General features: G+C 43.8%; 1 protein-coding gene across 2 annotated transcripts in view; it reads left to right on the top strand.

The window, feature by feature from the left end:
* The window catches only part of Stxbp1 (syntaxin binding protein 1), a 70,727-nt gene that overhangs the window by 29,917 nt on the left and 17,727 nt on the right, over positions 1 to 23,083 (top strand). For both annotated transcript variants that reach the window (XM_013073751.3, NM_001310287.1), the window contains 10 exon segments: positions 4,635 to 4,684; positions 6,642 to 6,723; positions 9,655 to 9,731; positions 10,823 to 10,901; positions 13,338 to 13,441; positions 15,718 to 15,866; positions 17,938 to 18,022; positions 18,910 to 19,040; positions 20,219 to 20,326; positions 21,682 to 21,742. In XM_013073751.3, coding sequence (XP_012929205.1) covers positions 4,635 to 4,684; positions 6,642 to 6,723; positions 9,655 to 9,731; positions 10,823 to 10,901; positions 13,338 to 13,441; positions 15,718 to 15,866; positions 17,938 to 18,022; positions 18,910 to 19,040; positions 20,219 to 20,326; positions 21,682 to 21,742 — 926 coding nt within the window.

Below are 23,083 nucleotides of genomic sequence, written 5' to 3'. Positions count from 1 at the left end.
AGAATGGCCTTGGGCACAACAGTGTTCATTAATCTATTATTATTATCATTTCATTTTTTGACTCCAAGTATTAAACTCATGGCTTCATGCATGCTAGCTCTATCATTAAGCTACAACTCCAACACATTTTTTTTCTGAGCTTTTGTTTTTTTCTATGCAGAAAGCTTGGAACAACTTTGCCAGGTGTGGTGGTACATGCCTGTAATCCCAGCACTTGGGAGGCTGAGGCAGGAGGATTGCCATGAGTTTGAGACCAGTCTGGGCTACATAGCAAGACCCTGTCTAAAAAAAAAAAGAAAAGAAAGCTTGACAACTTTGGAGGTCATAAATTGACAAAGATCAATCATAATTTTAACCTCACAAAAATAACGTTTTGGTGTACATTTTTCTAATTTTCCTATGCTCATTTGCTTTCAAAAAATGGTTGTTAACTGGATATGGTGACACATACGTGTTATCCCAACAGCAGGAGCATGGCAAGGTTAAGGCCAAACTGGGCTAGATAGAAAGTTCAAGGCCAGTCTAGACTACAGAGTGAGACTACTAAAAACAAAACAAACAAACAAACAAAAGGATGCACCGTGCATTTTTCCCTTGTAGCCTCCCCCCAACCCCCATACTAGGTGTGGAACCCAGGGCCTTCACACTGAACTATATTGCTAGCCCTTTTTATTTTTTATTTTGAGACAAAGTCTTGCTAAGTCACAGAGTTGTCTAGGCTGGGCTCCAATTTGTGATCTTCCTGCCTCAGCTTTCTAAAGTGGTGGAATGTCACATATGTGCCACCATGCTTGGTGTCCCCAACGCCTTATACAGTATTTGGGATATTTGTTCCCCCAGTTCTATTCACCTAAGACACCTCTAACCTTAGTGGAAACCAGTCTTGTAACTCCAGCTGTGTATGTTTGAACATTGTTGGAAACCATGCACGTGCGTGTGTGCGCACATACACAAATTAAGCTGCCTGGTTTCATTTTAAAGCATGTTCATGGGCTTTAAATGAGCTCTTAGAACTGCCCAGGATTGCCAGACATTATAAATTCATTTTCCCCAGTCTCTGGGAGGATATGTGAAACCTCCTTTCTTCAACCTTTTCCCCTCCCCTCCCTATTAACCATGACTTCATCTCAGCCAGGAACCCCCCACCACCACCACATCTCCAAGCCCATGTACAAGTGTTCTTCCTCCCTCCTCCTGATTGAGATCCAGCATGATGCTCTGCCGCCTGCTGGGGTCAGGCTGTCCTGTGTCTCAGATCCAACTGCTTCTTCCTCCTCAGGAGCCTCAGTTTTTCAACTGTCCATCTTTTCTTATGCATCCTGCCTTCATCATTAAATGTTCTAACCCTCACATCTCTAAAAACGAATAAAACCCTGCTTTGCTTTCATACCTCTGTCTCTCCTGTTAGTTTTCATGTTTTCTTTCTGCTGCCTTTTTCAGCGAAAGTTCTGAAAAACCTTGTTAAGAATCTTTCTTTTTCTCCTCTTCCCCTTTAGTCTGGCTTTATCTTTGTTGTTTCACTGAAAGGTATGTCAAAGTCAAGAAAGACCATGTTTCTATCCTCACTTTACTGATCCTATCAGAGCTAGGGATTTTCTCCCACTTGCCTCCTGTTTCTGTTTGATGATGACTTCCCAAGTTTTGATGGCAGCTAAGGCCATTCTTCTAAGCTCCAGAGTCACCTCTACTACCTACCCAGCATCACCCCTTGAATGTCCCTTAGCTATCTCCATCTTAAAGTAGCCCAAATAGAACTACTGTTCTCCTACTGATCACTTCTTTTCCCTCTACATGTCTCAAAATGTGTCTTCATCCATTTCTTTGCTGAAACTCCATATCTAAGAGTCTTCCATATTTCTTTCCTTTTCTCCTCATCCAGCTCATCAGCTTGCCCTTTGGTTTTACCTCCAATGTATTCATCTCATCTGCCTATGTCTTGCCACTAGTCGTGCTCGGACTGTCGCTATGGCCCCTGGACTCTACTCCCTGCTTGTTCTCGTCTCTCCACAGCACATCAGATCACCCCCCTGCCTTCTGTGCCTTTGCAGTGCCCTTCAGATAAAATCACGTCCCTTGCCAGGCATGGCAGCACACACCTATGGTCCCAGTACTCTGGGAAGCTGAGTCAGAGTTGCCAGATTTGAGCCCAGCCTGGGCTACATAGCCACTTAGTAAGACTCTGTCTCAAAATAAAAAGACTGGGGATGTAGCTCAGTGTGAAGGCCCAGGATTTAATTCTTAGTACAATATAGAATATATATATATATTCCTTGCCAAGGGCCACAAGGTCCTGTATGATCTGGCCTCCATCCTCAGCCTGTACCATCTTATGTTCTAAAAAATGTCAAGGAAGCACATTTCCCTTTATTGAATGAAAGAGTAAATGCATGAGTACATATTTTCCCATGACATTATTTCTAATAGGTACATAGTATTCTGTTGTACAAATGTGACCTAATTGACTTAATCATTGCTGTCTTATGCCATTTATTTGGTTTTTTTTCACCACCAAAACATGAGAAATAATCTAATGGCTATTGGGACTATTCTTAACTAAACTATGGACTATTATACAAGCATATACAATCCAAGGAAGCATTTTTATTAACATAGGGAAATATTTATCCATTCATGTGTTTTGTTTTGTTTTGTTTTGTTTTTGGTACCAGAGATTGAACTTGGGACCTTGTGGTTGCAAGGCAGGCAATGGAACCACTGAGCTAAATCCCTGGCCCAACATAGGGAAATATTAAGTGAAAAAAAGCATGGTACAAAATCATATATACAATATGATTCTAACTTTGTAAAAGTACATAGAAATTCTAGTAGGAAATAAACTAAGATGTTAATTATGCATTTCATGTTGGCAAGATCTTTTGGGTTTTTTGTGGGGGTTTTGGGGGATTTTTTTGGTACCAGGGATCGAACTCGGGACCTTGCGCTTGCGAGGCAGGCGGCAGAACCACTGAGCTAAATCCCCGGTCCTTGTTTTTTGTTGTTGTTGTTGTTTTTTTTCCGGTACCGGGTATCAAACTTGGGTCCTTGCACTTGCGCAGCAGGCAGTGAAACCACTGAGCTAAATCCCTGGCCCTCCTTGTTTTGTTTTTTGAGACAAGTCTTGCTATGTAGTCCAGGCTAGCCTTGAGTTCACTGTGAAGTTACTAAAGAACTCAGATCAGTTCTGTGACACATCAGATTATTGATGGTAGTCAAAAGCAGAGTTAGGGAGCCATGCTTGGCAGTGCACACCTGTAATTCTAGCACGCAGGAGGCTGAGGGAGGAGGACCTTGAATTTGAGGGCAGCTTAGGCTACATAGTGAGATCCTGTCTCGAAAAAAAGAAAAAACAAAAAAACAAAACCAGAGTTAGGAACCATGAGGCTCTAGAGAGTAGTCTAAACATTTGAAATGCACTTGCTGATGACAGCTGTAGGCCTTTGGGTGACCTGGGCTTTGAGAGTAGCTAGGATCACATTTCTTGTGAAGCCTCTGAGGCTGTTAGACACTGGGGCTGCCAAAGTGGTGAGTAGGGGAGGAGACTGTGCCACAGATGTGCCCAGAGCTGGTGATACCTCAGAACTGCTCCTCACATCTGGTTTTGGAGCTGGAGGGAACTCCTGTGGTCTGAGACATTGTCACGAACTTCTATTCATTAAGGCAGTGGTTCTCAAATCCAACACCCTTCTGGGGGTTCATGAGGCCAAAACTATCAGACTAAGATGTCATTTGCCTTTTAGTTCTCATCCTCTTACGAGTGGAGATTTCCAGATGCCGCATGATTCCCAGCAGATTGGCTACAGAAGCAGATAAGGGAAGCCAGCATTTTCTGTAAAGCCAGACATTAAGGAAGATTACAAAAATGTAAAGCACTGCCAACATTTTCCCTAAGATTTCTTATTATGGAAAATAGTTATTTTTCATTAAGATACTATTTGTGTTAATATATACTGGGTTTATTTTTTATTTTAGATAAATCAATTTTTTAAAATTTCAGTTTAATGAGTCAGGGTCTCGCTGGGTGGTTCAGGCTGACTTCAAACTCAAGGCGATCCTCCTGCCTTAGTCTCCCAAGTGCTAGGATTATGAGTGTGTGCCACTATGCCTAGCTAATTTTTTTTTTTTCTTTTTTTTGGTACTGAGGATCGAACTCGGGGCCTTGCGCTTTCAAGGCAGGTGGCGGAACCACTGAGCTAAATCCCCAGCCCTCCCAGATAATTTTTAATATTGCAAATACTAATAAATACTAATAGATATTTACCCATTTAAATCAACCTCCTTTGGATCCTCAATTTTTTTTTTTTTTTTTTTTTTTTTTTTTTTTGGGTACCGAAGATTGAACTTGGGACCTTCCACCTGCGAGGCAGGCAGTGGAACCACTGAGCTAAATCCCCTGCCCTGGATCCTCAAATTTTAAGCGTAAAAAGAAGTCCTGAGACCAAAAAGTTTGAGAACTACTGAATTGAGGTGGCAGGAAGAGGATTATCTTTATGGTGGGTTGTTTGGGACTCAGTCAATAGATTGTTGAATTGCTTGACCCGAGAACAAGGCCTAAAGGAAAATGACCTAGTGTAATAGACAGGTGTGGAAGTCCTTAAATACATAAATTCTCTCTCTCCTTCACCCTCCTTTTTTAGAAATCATGCATGATGTGATCAAGAAGGTCAAGAAGAAGGGGGAATGGAAGGTAAGTAAAAGAATGCAATAAGGGCCCTGAGGATGAGTACATGTGGGAAAAATAAGAATGGGGCAGAGCTGGATGGAAGGAGTCATGCAGGAATGAGGGCTTTTGCTGTGACCAGAGACACAAAAATCTCATGGATTGGAGAAGGCAGTCTCTACTGCCTTTTGTTTTATAGGATCTTGGTTCAGAGGTCTCTTGGTCATGTTAAGACAAAACAAAACAAAGAGGCTTGTTTATTCACAAAATATCTGTCACTTTTACCTACAACATCTGGAGCAGTACTAGAAACTATAACATGCATAAAACAAGTATTTAAGCCAGCGGATTGAAGATAGCCTTAGGTTCCTGGATTGGCTGACACAGAATGGCCCATGCTGCCCTCCACAAGTGTTGTCAGCATTTTAAGAGTCGCCCTGTTGCCCAGGGCTGGTGTCATGCTGGCCAGATTTTATGTGAAAGTCCCCATGTGGTGTAGAAGGGATTATACCAGCCATTCTTGCCCTCACATTTTCAGTTGCAAGGTCACTGGGCCTGGGAACAACAGAGCTGATTGGTGCAAGGGCATTTTGAAGCCTCACTCAGGCCCTGTGAGATTCTGTTTGGGTCAGCACATCCATCTTCATTACCCAGAAGGCGAGGCCATCTGGTGGGAACTCTTTATACAGGTCTTTTTCTGGTGCCCTCCCATCATAAATGGATTTATAGGCACAGGAATGTTAACTTGTTCTTGAGGAAGCTGCCTCATGAAATGAAACTAATTAGCCCTGGTACTGCAGCAGAAAGCTTTCTGTCCACACCGTCTGCCCAGATATGTCTGGTGGCCATTGCCTCCTTCTTGGTATGTCTTTAAAGGACAAGGGACAGCCTTGCGTTAACTGCTGCCTTCCTCTCTACCAGTGGGCTGAATGGGGATAGGAAGGTTCACTGAACGGGGCAGGTGTGAGGTTTGAGGCCAGGAGCATTCATGTTCTTCCAGTCTGCACAGTGCTATAGCATAATGCCAGAAACTGTGTGTGCCAGAGAAAGTAGGACTCCTCAAGACACTGGATCAGGTCCTTAGGTGGCATACCTTATGTATGGACACCTCTCTTTCTTTTAAAAACAAATGTTGTTTGTTTGTGGTACTGGGGATTGGACCCAGGGCCTTTGCACTGAGCTACATCCGCAGACCTTTTTTATTTTTAGTTTAAAACAAGGTCTTGATAAACTACTCAGTAGTACAGGCTGGGCTCAAACTTGTGATCTTCCTGCCTCTCGCAGAGTGCTGGGATTACAGGCATACGTCACCACACCCTGCTACCACACCCAGGTAAAAACAAGTTTTTCCCTGAAAACATACTCACTAATGTGATTATCTCTCAGTGTTGATGCTACAAATGATTTTCCCTTCATTTTGCATTTTTATGAGTACTTACTTTTTCAGAATCATGCAATGAAAATGATTTTTTTAAATTTTTTGAGACAGGGTCTCACTGTGTAGTTCAGGCTGGCCTTAAACTCAGTAGGACCAAGTGTGGTGGCGCCTGCCTATAATCCCAGGACTTGGGAGGCTGAGGCAGAAGGATCACCACAAGTTCAAGGCCAGCTACAGCAAGTTCAAGGCTACATAGGAAGACCCTGTCTCAAACAAGCAAACACACAAAAAAACCTCACTGTATAGCCCAGGCTAGCCTCAAACTCAGGGCGATCGCCTCCCAACTGCTGGGATTATAGGTGTGGGCTCCAAGGCTGGCGAAAACTTTCTTTGAAGTTTATGAAATTGAGTCAAGTCAAGAAGAACAAATACTAACTCCTAGAAGGTTAGGTTTGGGTGTGGGAGGTAAAAGCAAGGTGTGTCTGGACCATAGGAAATGTGGTTCATCCCACAGTCTGCATTTCTGGTGCTTTCTGATGCTGATGTAGTAGCCTGATGGGAGAATCAGCAGGTACCATGTAGCTCATGAGCTTTCTCTCCTTCCAGGTGCTGGTGGTGGACCAGCTAAGCATGAGGATGCTCTCTTCCTGCTGCAAGATGACAGACATCATGACCGAGGGGATAACAAGTGAGCACAACTCTGCCTTGGGCCAGGGCGGGCTTCACTCTCCTAGTCATTATTCTCACTTGACTTTAGACAGTGCTGACACTCCTGAGGGGGATCCAGGTTGCCTGTTCATCACTGCATCCTCGAAGCTAAGGCAGTGGTATCAGTTAGTGTTGAAAGAAAGGTTATATCAAGGCAAGAAGGCAGACTACCCGATAGCAGAGACCCAAGAAGACACTTAATATGGGAAGAAACCCAAATGGCCAATACATATATGAAAAGTCCCCACCCCATTAGTGATCAGGGACTCCCATTCAAACCAGAGTGAGCCACCGCTACAGACTCACCAGATGGCGAAGACGCAGAAAAACAGGAACTCCTCCTGTCAGCTGCAGTAGCAGCTGGTGCAGCTACTCTGAAAACCCTTGGCAGAGTCTATTAAAGCTGTAGGTATGTGTGGCCTGAGAGCCGATGGGGCTGTGATGTGTGTGCCCTGTACACACGGGTAGGAGTTCACAGAACGTTGGCATAGGGGTCCCAAATGGGAAATAGCTGTCGAGGATAGAATGGTTACATGCACAAGGCTGTGGGTTCCATCTCCAGTAACACACACACACACACACACACACACACACACACACAGAGTGATTCATTAAATTGTGGTACAGTAGTTACACAGCAGAATATTTTACACTTGATCTTAGCCAAAAGGCCGAGAAGCAATACAGCAGAATATTTTAAAACAATGAAAATAGAATGAGGCTGGGTATGGTGGTACAGACCTCTAATCCTAGCACTCAGGTGGGCGACTGAGGCAGGAGGATCACTGAGCATTTAAGGCCAGCCTGAGCTACAATGGAGACCTTGTCTTCAAAAAGAAAAAAATAGTCCTTAAATTGTGATGATACTGTATTGTAGTTTTAATATTGATTGTGGGACCACATCATTTTTGGAGTGATTTTTGTGTCATCAGTGTTCCCAGTCACTTGTTTGAGTGTTTTGATTTTGGTGTTTTGAGACAGGGTCTCACTATATAGTTTAGGCTGGTCTTGAACTCACTATGTAACCCTGGCTGGCCTCAAACTTGCTGGGATTACAGGTGTGCACCACAAGGCCCAGGTTTCAAGTTAGTTTTTTTTTTTGGTACCGGGGATCGAACTCAGGACCTTGTGCTTGCAAGGCAGGCACAGGAACCACTGAGCTAAATCCCTGGCCTTCCAAGTTAGTTTTTTGACGAGGCTTGCCCCTATTCTGAGCTTATAAAGTTATTGTCCTCACTGAATGTGTGTGTGTGTGTGTGTGTGTGTGTGTGTGTGTGTGTGTGTGTGTTTTACTGGTCCTCACATATATTAGATAAGCGCTCTTACCACTGAGTTATACCTTAACTCTTTATTTTTCTGAGACTGGGTCTCACTAAGTTGCCTGTGAAGGTCTTGAAGTCTCCTGAATAACTGGGATTACAAATGTGCACCATGACATCTGACTTTTCTGGCTGAATTTTTAAATTTTTTTTCACGTGGATGCAGTGGTACGTACCTATAGTCCCAGCTACTCAGAAAGCTGAGGCAGAAGGATGGCTTGAGCCCAGGAGCTCAAGATCAGCCTCGGCAGCATAATGAGACCTCCTCAAGCAAATAAGCCAATCCTGTTTGTCTCTATCAAAGAAAAAAATTCAGAGAAAGGGGAAAAAGCCAAATGGAATTAATAAGCTTAACACTCTGTCCTCATCCTCTAGGGTCCATTGTCCTGGAGCAGCCACCTTGTTCTTCCTTTGTTTCTCATATATATATATATATATATATATATTTTTTTTTTTTTTTTTTTTTCTAAATAAATGCTTATACTATTATCTCTCAATTCATCTATGTTAGACATTACCCTGACTTCCTCTGATAGCTTGGCACCTACCACCACACACAATTCTTTGAAACCCCAAAGGCAGATTTCAAAATATGTCCTCTCTTAGCAAAATTAAAAAGTTCACAACTATATGCTGAGGCCCCAAAACATTTTGGGGAAAGCATTAGTAGACTATAAGATTTAAAACTCTTACAACTACTGGTAAAGAAGATGGTTAGGGGATTAATTTGAGCATTATTTGGGGTGAGAGTTTTTATAAATGTTATAAGGAACACTTCTAAAATGATGCCTTTTTATATAAAACATCTGTATAGAAGAATAATCCATGGCTGTACACTCTTGAGTGTGCCAGAGGACAGTGTGGTATAGGTCACGCATCCTAAACGTTATCTGGTGACTAGTGAGATAAGAAAGCTTTCAAAGCTATTTTGCTCAGGTGAAGTAGTTGATATGGTCATAAAGGAAATTCTGCAGTCCAAAGCCTGTGGCTTGCTGTAACAAAACAGAATTTTTCATCTTTGAACTCTTAAGAGGAGCAATATTACATGAAGGATATGTTTGGAATCTCTTCATTTGATGTACGGAGAAAAATGATAAAACTATGATAAACAAATTGTTGATAAATAAACCCAGCATAGAAATTCTAAAGAAATTGAGGTTATTTAGGACAGATAAGGAAAAGCTAAAGAAAGAGACATCTTGACAGGATGAGCCAGCCATTGCCATTTTCTCTTACAACAAAGAAATTTACTTAAACTGAAATGGGAACTATCTAGTGTGATAAGAGTTCAGGTTTTCTGGGAGTCTGAGGCAAGAGGACTGTAAGTTTGAGCCCAGTTTGGACAGTTTAGAAACTTAGCTAGACCCTGTCTCAAGGAAAATAATCCGGTTTTCTAACATCTTGGTCATAACAAAACAGTGGAGCTCACACCCAAGGAGTATGGGAACTTTAAGGAGGGGTGAGGGTTCTTTCTCTCCCTCCTTATTATAGCCTTTGACCTGCCAGTCTTGGGGTGGCTTGTCTGTATTGCTTCTAGTTTTATTGTCCTGAGTCAGGTTTTCATATTCACTGTGGGCTGTTTTGTCCTTTAGTTGTGGAAGACATCAACAAGCGCAGAGAACCGCTCCCCAGCCTGGAGGCCGTGTATCTTATCACTCCATCCGAGAAGGTAAATCCTCCAGAGAAGGTAAATCCTCCAGAAGAGAAGAGCTCAGGCTAGCTTACACATGCTGGCTTGGGATCTCTGGTGCATAGCACCCCGTGTTTCTAGGTTAAGCACGCATTTAACACACTGCTTTGTTTAAGCATGCGATCCACAGACGAGACGTGGAGGGAGGGTTGTGCAATGGGAAGTGAAGAGTATATTAAACCTTTTATATTAAGCAACTATGCAGAAAGTCAGAGCTGGTGTCCCCTGGATCATTAGTTTTCCCTCTAGCAGTCCTCTCCACCTCCAGGCTTTGGTATTTTGATTTCAAATTTATTTCATCAATAGCCAGTTAGTATTCCTGTTTACCTGTCTTATAATTTTGAGGGATTGGTTAAAGTCAGAATCCAGACAAGGCCTATGTCCTTACTTTGGTTAGTAGTTGTCTTAGGTCTCTTAGTCAGTTTTTTGAGACAGAGTCTTGCTGTATAGTTCAGGCTGGCCTTGAACTCACTATGTAGCCCAGGCTAGTCTTGAACTTGCAACGGTCCTCATGCATCAGCCTCCTGAGTCCTGAGACATTACATTATATATTTTAACCTATATCAAAAAAATTTCCCTGAGCCAGACATGATATTTGCTTCATGTCTATAGTCCCAGCTATTTGGTAGGCTGAGGCAGGAGAATTCCAATTCCATCCCAACTGGGCAGTTGAGCTAGACTCTGTCACAAACCAGTATCTCTGATTTTCACACTTTCTTATCACTTTTGAAAACTGACTTACGTATGAGTTCCTGCAGATGCAATTAAATTCCCAGAGCTTCATCAATATGAATCTTCCCAAGGTTTCTGCTCAGTTTTGTGGATCAGGAACTCAAGTATCATGACCCTCATACTGTCATTCTGGAATGGGCTAAACTCTGAAATAACCCTAATTTTAAGTCCTGAAAACCCTGACTATGGCGGAATATGAGTGTCAGAATTATATGTCAAAAAACCCTTCCTTATTTTGTGCAGGTAGCCTGACCCAGCTTGGATGTCACTCAGTTCAGCTCTCAGTCCTATTTGCATCTGTAATTGCCCTTAGCGCCCTCTTTTGTTTCTGTCCACAGTCTGTCCACTCTCTCATCAGTGACTTTAAGGACCCACCGACTGCTAAATACCGGGCTGCACACGTCTTCTTCACTGACTGTAAGTAGCTGTGAGCTGTGCTCGTCTGGCCACGTTCGCATTTCTGACCCGCTCTGCTGAACTCACACTGGGTCAGATCAACAGGGAAGAAACAGGTTGTTGCTGTAGTTGTCCTGATCTTTTATTTTCTTTTCAGAAAGTGAATTCCTAAGAGACAGAAATAAACACACACCCATACAAGCCTCCTAGATCATGCAGTTCTTCCTGAGGAGAAAGCTCACCAGGTTTCTCTTCTAAGGACAGAGGCTTCCGGCAGAGAAGCTTTTTCCTGCTGCTGCCTTAGGGTTTCCTGGCACAGACTTACAGCCAGCACTCTAACCTGTAGTGCGTTTCCTTCGGGTTTTCAATACAGTGACGTCCATCCAGTGGTCTTTGTATCAGTAGAACCTACATCACCATCCTGGAGTTGGTTTTTGTATTTTGAGTGGGTTGTTCATGGATCCTAGAAAAGAACCTGTGAGAGATGAGAAGCTGCAGAGTAGACAGTATTAGGCTTCACCCCATCAAGTCACCACTGAGGAAATGGAAAGGGCTTAGTGCAGAATAATCAAAGCATTTGAGTGGGAGTAACAAAGGGAGGAGTAGGGACAGTCAGCTAGGAATGCATTTCTGGACACCTGAAGCCTCTGGCCTAGGACAGTCGCTGGAGGTCATGGTCCTCGCCAGCGGGGCCTCTGTGCAACTGGCTCCTTAGAGGCTCAGGGAAGTGTGGGTGCCTGCATCACATTTCCCACTGACTTCATTTTTCCTTCTTTTGCTTATTATAAGTTAAATGAGTGGTGCTTGGTTATACTACAGGCCTTTCTTTATCCCTTCTTAATCACTTCTGTTTCTTTTTATTTTATGAAAAAATAAAATTTCATAATCAAACAATAAGAGAATAATAATAGTTATTACATTGTGTATTGTAATCTTCAAAGTGGAATACAAAATATAAACCAAAAAGATTCTTATAAAAAAGCACAAAATAGATAATAACACAAATCTTTCTTTTCGGTGACTTAAGAAAACTAATAGTAGGGCTGGGGATTTAGCCCAATGGTTCCGCCGCCTGCCTTGCAAGCACAAGGACCCGAGTTTGATCCTCGGTAACAAAAAAAAAAGAAAACTAATAGTATAAATGAACCCAATTAACATGCATATTGAAACATTTTTTATTTATTTATTTTTTAGTGCCAGGGATCGAACTCAGGACCTTGCACTTGCAAGGCAGGTGCTGGAACCACTAAACTAAATCCCCAGCCCTATTGAAATTTTTTTTGGTACTGAGGATCGAACTCGGGTCCTTGCACTTACGCAGCAGCAGGTGGCGAAACCACTGAGCTAAATCCCCGGCCCCCTATTGAAATATTTTTAAAACAATGGAATTTGTATTTGGGGAAGTATTTGAACTTCTTATTTCCTATGTATCTCTCTTCTGTTTTGTTGTGTTTCTCATATAAGAGAAACCATGGGGTATTTGAGTTTGTTTGTCTGACTTTTTTCACTTAATATTGTGTTCTCAATTTGCATCCATTTGCCCACAAATGCCTCAAGTTTATGGCAGCATAGTACTCCATTGGGTATACATACCACATTTTCCTTGTCCATTCATCTGTTGATGAACATATACAGTACGCTGTATCTGAGATTTAGCTATTATGAATTGTGCTGCTATAAACATGGATATGTATGTGTCCCTGTAATATGATTTTAACTCTTTTGGGAAGATTCCTAGAAGGGGTATAGCTGAGTCTAATGGAATTTCTATTTTTAGTTGTTTGAGGAATCTCCACACTGATTTTCATAGAGATTGTACTAAGTTACCTTCCTACCAACAATGTAGTAGAGTTCCTTTTCCCCACATCACTTCTGTTTTTTTTTTTTGTTTTGTTTTGTTTTTCATACCGGGGATCAAACTCAGGTTCTTGCGCTTCTGTTTTTTTTTTTAACTCCCTTCTTTTCCTTGGAATCAGATAATAGTTTTTATTAGCCCTTAATATCTCAATCTGTTGCTTTTTGTTTCTCTGTGGCTTGTTGAGGGCCTTCCAAGTGGTTTGCCATTCCTCTTATACCCTAAAGGTGTTGGATATTTTAGGATAGGATAAACTTTCAACTTGCCTTTTTAAAATCTGAATAATAAGGTATAGGCATGGTGCATGCCTATAATCTCAGCACTTGGGAGGCTGGGGCAAGTGATCAATCGCTGGGAGAGGCCAGCCTGAACTACATAGCAAGGTCCTGTCTCAAAAAGAATAAAGTAAAAATCTGCATAATAAAGAATCCATTGGATGTGTGTAGCTGTTAAATGAACCAGCAAGGAGACAGGAAACTGACTCTTTTCTTTTTTTTTGGTGCTGGGGATGGAACTCAGGTCCTTCCTCTTTCAAGCCAGGAGGCAGAACCACTGAGCTAAATCCCTGGCCCAGGAAACTGACTCTTTTGTCCTTCTTGTAGCTTGTCCAGATGCCCTGTTTAATGAGCTGGTAAAATCTCGAGCAGCCAAAGTTATCAAAACACTGACGGAAATCAACATTGCATTTCTCCCGTATGAATCCCAGGTGAGGCTGGGCAGGGACTGCATGCACCCTCATTGTCCTCGTGATCCTACCTGATGCTCTGAGAGGGTAGGGCAGTAAAAAAAGCAGGGTAGGGTAGTTCTGAGTTCTGAATTGGCTAAATGGCATGTTATATGTGGGTGTTTGTTTAATGGAAATGGTTTTTCGTGATGTCTTCCCAGTGCCTTCATCTAACTTGCCCAGTGTTTCTGATTTTATAGCAGCCACTGTTCCTTTCTTCATGTGCACATCATCATTGCTCAGTGTTCACTGCTCTTGGCTGACTCCTTGGATAACCAAAAGTAGCCAATCTAAAATCAGAGGAGGGGAGGGCATCAGAGGATCCCATCTGCCTCAGAGGAGATCGTTTTTTATTGGAGATAACCTTGTATTGTCACGTGTTAAAAGAACAGATGGTCGTCGCTGTCATTAACTGTTAACAATTCACGCACCAAAGGCCATGGCAGCAAATTTCTCCCCTTGGAAAAAACCAAAATTGTTAAACCAGTAAAGGTGAAGTGCTTGTGAGAGAATATACTAAATTTATCTTAGTATTTTTAAGGCTTTTAAAAATATCTTCTAACAAATAAAGAATAAAAATACCACAGGACTTTAATGCATTTTGTGGTGGTAAAAGATGATTGTGGCATATTGGATGTTTATGGATCAGCTTCTAGAACCAGAGAGCAACCTATTCTTAGAAAAGAAGGGGTGGAAAAGATGCAGCGTGAACATTTAGAGATGTCTCATTCCCTTCTCACTTGGCTTACAGCCTCTTTCCTGCTTGAGAGCAGGAAATTTTTTCCTCTATGTGAGTCCTGTGACCACCTGGGTTGAACAAAATCCAGCTTTAGCAGATCCAACCATCCTCTAGTCCTAGTCCAGTGATGACAAACCTTTTAGAGACCGAGTGCCCAAACTGCAACCCAAAACCCACTTATTTATCACAAAGTGCCAACACTGCAATTAAATCTGAATATCTAATGCTTGGATGCTGGGATGACTTGGCTTCCATGCTGACAAAAAAGGCTCTGTGTGCCCACTGAGGCATGTGTGCCATAAGTTGGCCACCACTATCCTAGTCCTTATTTATTTATAGACAAGATCTCACTAAATTGTCCTGGCTGGCATGAATTTGGGATCCTCCTACCCTAGCTTCCTGAGTAGCTGGAATTACAGCCATGTACCACCATGCCAGCAATATTTCAGAAATTTTAAGAAATAATAAATGTTTCTTAAAAATTACTTTTTCAAGAGATAAAAGTAGTTTATATAAAGGAGAACTTTAGCTGTGTGTAGTGGTACATGCCTGTAATCCAGGCATTCTGGGGAGCTGAGGCAGAAGGATTATAAATTTGAGGCCAGACTGGGCAGTTTATTGATTGGATGAGACCTTGTCTCAAAGTAAAAAATAAAAAGGGCTGGGCATACAGATTAGTGTGAAGGCCCTGGCTTCAATCCTCAGGACCAAAATAAAATAATAAAAACAAGAACCTGAGACATTACAGGTAGCTGATAGACTCAGTAGCTTAAGAGAGAATTTTAAACTTCTAGGACCCTGAGAGAGAGAAAGAGGAAGAAAGAGGAGAAGGAGAAGGGGATAAGAAGACGAATAGGGGAGAAGAACAAGGAGAAAGTGGAGGAGGAGTGAAGGGAAGAATATGTAGAACACGTAGAACATTTTACTGAGGACAGGATATTATTAAATCTATAAAAAGCCCCTTATCTGCCTACAGTTGTGTTACAGTTTCCAGCTCATTCCCTTTTTATTGAAACCAAACTCATAATGGCCTGTGTGATCTTACACCAACCTCCTCTTTTCTCCACCTGGCTTCTTTATTGTCTGTCTGACACCCTAGGCTCACATTTGCCCTCGTTGGTCCTTGGCTTGTGCACACATGCGCACACACAGTTCCCTCCCAGAGGTCCCCGGTTGGTGGCAAACACCTCACCTCAGATGTCGCTTCTGCATGAGTCCCAGTGTCCTCCGTGCCAGCCCTCCTGGGCGCTCTTTCCCTGCTGTATTATTTTCTCACATATTTACAAGTTCTCAATACCATACAACTTACTTTTCATCCTATTTATTATCTGCCTTCCCTACTATATTACAGACCTTTTTGGGGACAGGATGTTTTGGTCACTAACAGTTCCCAAGTGTTCAGTGCAGGCCTGGCACTGGAATAAATGGAAGCACGTCCCATAGTTCCACTACCAGGGTAGAGATGACTCTGACCACCCACCATTCTGGACCACACACCATGTTTATTTTTTCTCCTCAGGTGTATTCTTTGGACTCTGCTGACTCTTTCCAAAGCTTCTACAGTCCCCACAAGGCTCAGATGAAGAACCCTATCCTGGAGCGGCTGGCAGAGCAGATCGCAACCCTGTGTGCCACCCTGAAGGAGTACCCAGCTGTGCGGTATCGGGGGTAAGGCAGCACAGTCTACTGTGAGCGGCAACCCATGTGTCCCCAAGAGAGGAGCTGTCCCTGTATCTTGATAACTGTCAAGAGAGTCAAGATTTAAGGATCTTGATTTGGGGTGGTGGTGTACATCTAATCCCAGCATTCTAGGAGGCTGAGGCAGGAGGATTGCAAATTCAAGGCTAACCTGGGGAATTGAGTGACTTAGTAATACGCTATCTTAAAAAAATGAAAATGGGGGCTGGGGCTGTAGCTAAGTGCAAAGGCTCTGGGTTCAATCCCAGTACTAAAAAAAACAAACAAAAAAAACTTTAGAGTCTCTCAGTTACTATTATTCTTCAAAGGCTGGGGACACAGCTCAATGGTAGAGCAAACTTGCCTAGCTCATGCGGAGCCCTGGGTTCCATCTATCCCCAGCACCACACATACACACAAAAATCTTTCAATCTTCATTTATTTAAAAGATAAGTTGTAAATTTTATTGTGAATATAATAGAATATTCAGAAAAGAGCATAATTTAAACCCCCATGTAACTAGAGCCCAAATTTCCTATTTTTTAATCTCTGTCTAACCTTTAAAAACAAGTATCATTTTTGCAGAGGTTTTTGAGAGTAAGGTATGGTGTGGCGAGTATAAGCCCTAGGGCATGGTTGTCTGACTTTCAGAAGCCATTCAGTTCCTGCTCACTGCTGTGTGCTGAGTGCTGTGTGCCGAGTAAAGCTGAAGGTGCAGCCTGTCCTCAGAAGCCCCAGATCTGGTAGGGTTGGGAAAGTGTGGATGTTAACGTGTTTGAGGTGTACATATCTGCAGTACTGTGCAGTTGCCTCCAGACACCGAGGGTGGGCAGAGGATGAAGAAGAGCTTTAAGCTAGAGGTGATGTCTGAGCTGGGACTTGAAAGACAGGTTCTGATCTCAATAGACAGATGAAGAGGACGTTGAGGGCATTTTGTGTGGACAGCTGGCTTGCCATTGCTATATGCAAAGCTTGGAGCTGCAAAAGCAAAGGGCAAGTTTGGGGAGGATCAGTAGCCCAGCACCACATAGGGCACAGAGCTGGATGCAGCCACTTCTGGAGGCTTGAATGGCCAGACTTGGGATTCTATCCTTCAGTGGCTTTGCTGGGAAGCGTCTAGGGGATTGAACCCAGTGCTGTAGGCTCACGGAGCCAGGATTGGGAGCAGGAGGCAAGGTGAGGAAAAGTGGGAGCTACTGCCAGAGGAGCCAAAGAGGAGGGAAGGATGGAGTCTGGCGGACTCTGCAGCCCAGGCACTCCAGACTCCATGGGCTGGCTGCCAAGGAATTGAGCTGCAGGACCCAGAGCCCAGTGGTTCCGGGGATCATGTGCTGTGCCTGTCCTCATTGCCTGCTGACACTGAGGGCTCTAGAAAAGCTCCTGTTCATGGCTGCGCTGACACCAGCTTGCCCCCATTGTTGGCACTCTGTGGCAAGAGCCTGATGGCCTTGCCATCTCCCCTCATGGAGCAGTGGGAACTTAGACTGTATGGCACTGAGGCTGTTGAGAGAGAGGTTGGGCACCAACCTCATTCCATGTCCAAAGCCAGGTGAAGTCCAGGAAGCATTGTCAGACTCCGCCAAGGGGAGAGCTTCCTAGGCTCTCACTTCTGTTGGTCTGGTGTTGTGGACAGAAATGTCACTAGCCAGCAAGACAGAGCAAGACCTAAGGGAATCTGAATCAAGAGAAGTGAGAATCACACAGGTCAGGGTCAGACTTCTGATCACAGGAAAAAGATGAGTGGTCAGGGCCAGCTGTTGAAATGTGATTGTTTATCTGAAGCTGCTGGAAAGACTACTGCTTTCATTTAGATTGTTTTTAAAAGAGAAGGATCAAGAAAATCATTTATGTTCCAGCACTGAGCTAAGTATTTTCTTTTTTAAGATACATGTGATATATGAATATATTCTTTTTCTTTATGAATATATTCTCACTATAAAACAAACAGTACAGGCAACGCTTATGTCTCCTAACCCTCCCTGCACTGTCCTGCATCTTCCTGGGACAGTCCATGTATCATTTGGGTACACGGCCGTTCACCCCATCATTCCTCCTTTGTCAGGGAATACAAGGACAACGCCTTGCTGGCTCAGCTAATCCAGGACAAGCTTGATGCCTATAAAGCTGATGACCCAACAATGGGGGAGGTAAGTACAGGCTGGGACCACGAGGTTCTTACCAAGTGACCACAGTGTTTAGGGACAGTCCCTGGGGAAATGCAGGTCTGTTGCCCACAGAGCCTGTGTGAGGCTGCTATTCCTGTGACTGCCTAGAGCCCTGGGTCAGCATGAGCCAGGTATGTTCAGAGCAACCATGGGGACCAATCTGTTGCTGTTTGCCAGGACTTTCCCAGTTTAGCACTGAATCCACCTCATCCAAGGAAACCCCCTGTGATACAATAGCAAAGACAGTTGACATTGGTACCATTTCCAGACCTCATTCAGATTTCACTAATCTCTGCATGTACCTGGTGTGCGTGCAGTTTTGTACAGTTTTAACACAGGCATAGATTTGTGCAACCACCACTCCAATCAACACGGGGAGCTGGGGCCTGGGGGTGTAGCTCAGTGGTAGAGCACAGGCTTAGCATGTGTGAGGCCCTGGGTTGAATCCCTAGCACCACCCCTCCCCAAAAAAGAGAGAAGGGACAATAAAAAGGAAAAAAGAGATGCAGAGCTATTCCATTGCTACCTTGCATTTAGAATTGAGAGTCCGAGGTCTTGGGAACGTCTTGGTCCCCCACACAACAGATGGTTGATCACCTCCTTTGTAGCTGAACCTGGGCAGTCCTCCTACATAAGCTCCCTTTGGCCCCCAGCCACTCTCAGATCTGCTTCAAAGAGCCCTCACTAGGTAACAGAAACAGTAGTCTCGCATGGAATTTACTGGTCCTGTTGTCAAGCATAAACCTACTACTCAGTGCTGTTTTAGTAGGTTTGCTTCCTGTTGCCCTTTCACGAGAGGAGAGGGGCTCCACTAGTTGGAGAGGTTGAATTGGGTGGGTGCCCATTGAAGCATCTCTGTTTCCCCCCAGGGCCCAGACAAGGCACGCTCTCAGCTCCTGATCCTGGACCGAGGCTTTGACCCCAGTTCACCTGTGCTCCACGAACTGACTTTTCAGGCTATGAGTTATGATCTGCTGCCTATTGAAAATGACGTTTACAAGTAAGTAGTGTTACAGACTCCAGAATGACTGGGGCTTTGCAGATGAATTGAGAATGTCTCTAAGAAAAGGAAGGGTTTTTTTAATCCCAAAAAGTATATACATTGATACAGTCTCTCCAATATGGCTGTAAGCTTTGCTGTGGGCTCCCTGAATCCAAATACCCTTTCTAGGAGGGGATTCATACCCCTTTCCAGGGAGGTCAGGAATGTCCTCACCTGAACACAGTTTCTACCTGCTTGGGTAGGTTATTAGGTTGATTTCATGTGTTGAGTATATTTATCTTACTCAGAATTGAAAGTTCTCAATTATAGATCACAAAATGTGACAACAGAATACATTAACTAGGAGTTTTCTCTGTAGTGGAACCATTTTCTTCATTATAAAAATATTTTGGGGGCTGGGGATTTAGCTCAGTGGCACTGCACCTGCCTCACAAGTGCAAGGTCCTGAGTTCATTCCCTAGTACCAAAAACAACCAAACAACAACTTTATAAAAATACTTTTTGATCAAAAACTGAGTTTCTAAAAACCAATTTTAGGGGCTGGAGATTTAGCTCAGTGGTGCCGCTGCCTGCCTCGCAAGTACAAGGTCCTGAGTTTGATCCCCGGTACAAAAACAAAAACACCCCAATTTTTGTCTTTATGGAAGCAGGTTGTATGGCTTTAGTGTCATTTATCCTGTAGCATTGAGTGACTCTCAGCTCCTCTGCCTTTCAGTCCCTACAATTCTGCTTCCTCCCGCAGTTCCTGATTTCACATGTAACACTGAGCTGCAGGCCTGCTGTAGGGAGATGTTACAAGCCATATTGGCACCACACATTTGGGGATGATGTCCCAGCCCTTTCCCTCTCTGGGAAAGGGAGCCTTGCCGTTCCCCTCCTCATAACTCCACAGCCACATATCACCCGACTTCATGCCCTGGACATGGTGGCTCAGGCTAGGGAGTGGGGGCCTCTCAGATCAGCTGACCTTCAAGTATTAACCAAGTTGTTGACTTGGAGTAGAATGCCAAGTCTCTCCTGGGGTTCGAGCTGCCACAGCTGACCTGACCAGCACATCAGGAACCATTCACTTGGTCACCTGGCAGCTGAGGACTAGGGTGCTGTCGTGATAAACCAGAAGGGGGTCCAGTGAATGCTGTGACGGGGGGCTCCCCCTGAGTCTGTCTCCTCCCTAGGTATGAGACCAGCGGCATCGGAGAGGCGCGGGTGAAGGAAGTGCTCCTGGATGAGGATGATGACCTGTGGATAGCACTACGCCACAAGCACATCGCAGAGGTGTCCCAGTAAGACTTGCGCAAACTCCGCCCTCTCCACTGTTTGCATCTCATCTGGGTCTGTGGGTGATACCTATGCTCTAGGCACCTTCGGGAGTCAGTTCCTTCCCTGGCCAAGCCATCAGCATGTTCCCAAAAATGACACATCCCTTCTCTGAATTTGAGCTGTTCCATCCTCATTAAGTTAGGAAATCCATTCTGCATTAGGTGGTTTTAGGATTCTTGGGAAGCATTTGTAGCTCTCCCAGAACAGTGCTTTATAAACATCATCTTAGTTTCTTTCCTCTTTGCTGGGACAAAATGCCTGATGCCGACAACTTAAGGGAGAAGTTTATTTCAGCTCATAGTTAAGTCCATAGTCAGCTGGCTCCAAAACATGACAGCCTGGTAGGGGGGCACGGTGGACAGGAAGCTGAGAGGGAAAGGCAAAGCTGGAGATTGAGATAAACCTTTCCAGGCTGTGTGCCTACTGACCATCTGCTCCAACAGCGCCGGCCTCCCGACAGCAAGCCGGCTACACTGCCCCATATTCCAATCACCTTCCAGACGCATTAAGCTTTGGAGTCCCAAACACGTGTTTTAAAGCCAGTTCATTGCTTTGAAAGATTCAGACATACTGTGTACTGCTGTGTCTTTGATAGAGGGGGTGTGCAGTCCTACCTCCCTGCCTGCAGTTTCTACCTCCTGAACTGTGCCTTGCTCTGTAAATGCTGCATAATGTTTCTAAAAATTAGACATTGTTATAAGCCCTTTCAGCTGTAGGTAACTGTTCTGTTTTTTCAGAAAGACACATTCTGTTACATTGAGTTGATGATACCCTCAGGAAATTCAGGAGGAAAAAAACAGTACATTCTTGGGTAGTTCTGTTGTTTAGAGAAATGATCTCCAAATCTTTTTAATCACTCAACCTTAAAAAATACTGACCCACATACTTTTCTAATGATTAAATATATTTATGGGTTAATTATATGCCTTATTGCACTAATATATATATTTCAGGGTTAAGAATGTAGTTTGATGGTAGGATGTATGCTTAAGGTGTACAAAGCCCGAGGTTAATCCCAGCACCCCCAAAAAAGTATATTTCTTTATTTGAAAAGGATGAGTTAAAAGGAACACAAATAGATTTTCTTCTCTTTGTCTCTGGAATCATCTGGTATGCCCTACTCTGGAATCCACTGGTTTAGAATATTAGTTAGAAAACAGTGTATTTCACTTCTCTTAGAAAGTCACTTTGCACACATACCTCTGTGGTGGGAGAGATGCCACAGCAGCCTCAGGAAAGCTAGTGCATGACTTCTGCAGCATTCACAGAGAGCCCTTGGTGTGGTTGTGAAGCTTACCTGCCTTCTTCCATTTTCCAGGGAAGTCACCCGGTCTCTGAAAGATTTTTCTTCCAGCAAGAGAATGAATACGGGAGAGAAGGTAAACACTTGTCAGTGCTCAAATGGCCTGAAAATTTGTGTCAGCTGACACTCAAGGTGGAGGAAGATGCCGCCCAGAATAAACTAGAATCACATTTCTGTCTTCATTTAATGTTGCATTTATTCTGAATTCATTCTGGCGTGGGCTGTGGGGATTTAGCTCAGTGGTTCTGGTGCCTGCCTTGCAAGCACAAGGTCCTGAGTTCGATCTCCGGTACCAAAAAGAAAAAAAAAAAGATTCATTCTGGCGGTCCCTTATTTTGATATTAATAGGAAGCTGACATTTGTTATTTAGAGGATTGATATTTACTGTTTGAGATCCTGATTCCCCCGACCCCAGTACTGGGGATTGAACCCAAGGCTTTTGTACTGAGCTGCATACCCAGCCCTTTATGTTTTCTTAGTTGTTACTTTTGAGACAGGGTCTCACTAAGTTGCCCAGAGTGCCTTAAACTTGGCATCCTCCTGCCTCAGCCTTCCAAAGTACTGGGATTACAGGCACATACCACCACACTTGGCTCAGGAGTCATTTTAAGCCAGAAAGCCATGAGACTTTTTATCTTGTGATAGAATTAGAATTCATAGCCTGATTTACCAAAGCCTCTCCTTAACCTGACTACCTGTCACTTCAGTCAAGGGGAGTGGACTTAGCAAATCAGCTCTGGTCATGTTACCATCTTCCTTAAAACCATTTAGTGTCTTTTGGTTCTCCTCAGAATCCAGCTTCTTCTATCTGCAAACAGCCCCTCCCAAGCCAAGACATCAGGCTGTGTCCTCTCTGCCACCCCCCTCCTCGTCCCCAGCTCCTTACTCCAGCCAGCCGAGTGCTCTCACCTCAGGCCTTACCTGGGCGCTTTGCTCAGCCATGGTTTCCTTGGGGATATCTAGCCTCTGTCTAGACCAGTGAGGTGTGAGTTATTCGCACCCACGCTACACACTGAGTCTGCTCCAAAGCCCAGATCCACTCTACTGCCATGGCTTATTTGGTGTCTCTGCTAAGGGTTAAGATCCGAGAAGCAGAAATTCTTTTAAAAAAATTTTTTTTCTTTCACCCTTGTATATCCAGTGCTTCCTAGTGCCTGAGGTGCACTAGTATCCAGTAGATTTTCACTGGAAGGGTTAGGTGGGTCACACAGTCAGAAAATAAACAGCCCTCTCTGACTTCCCTGTTCCCCGCCTGTCTACCTGCAGCCTTCTGCTGGGGAGAAGTGCACAGCTGATGCCAGAAGCAGTGTAAAGAAGGGAAAAAAATTGGGGGACAAGAATTATGCTCTCAATAACTCCCTAATCCAGTGGAATAAAACTGTTAGACTTCAGGGGTTAGTGCTCCCCTGGAAGATAA

The sequence above is a fragment of the Heterocephalus glaber genome, unplaced genomic scaffold, assembly GCF_053883595.1.
Source record: "Heterocephalus glaber isolate CG9 unplaced genomic scaffold, H.glaber_assembly_v1.0 deba00001479, whole genome shotgun sequence".
NCBI classification, from domain to species: Eukaryota; Metazoa; Chordata; class Mammalia; order Rodentia; family Bathyergidae; genus Heterocephalus; species Heterocephalus glaber.
The sequence above is the reverse complement of the archived record's forward strand: the minus strand, read 5'-3'. Positions and strand labels throughout refer to the sequence as shown.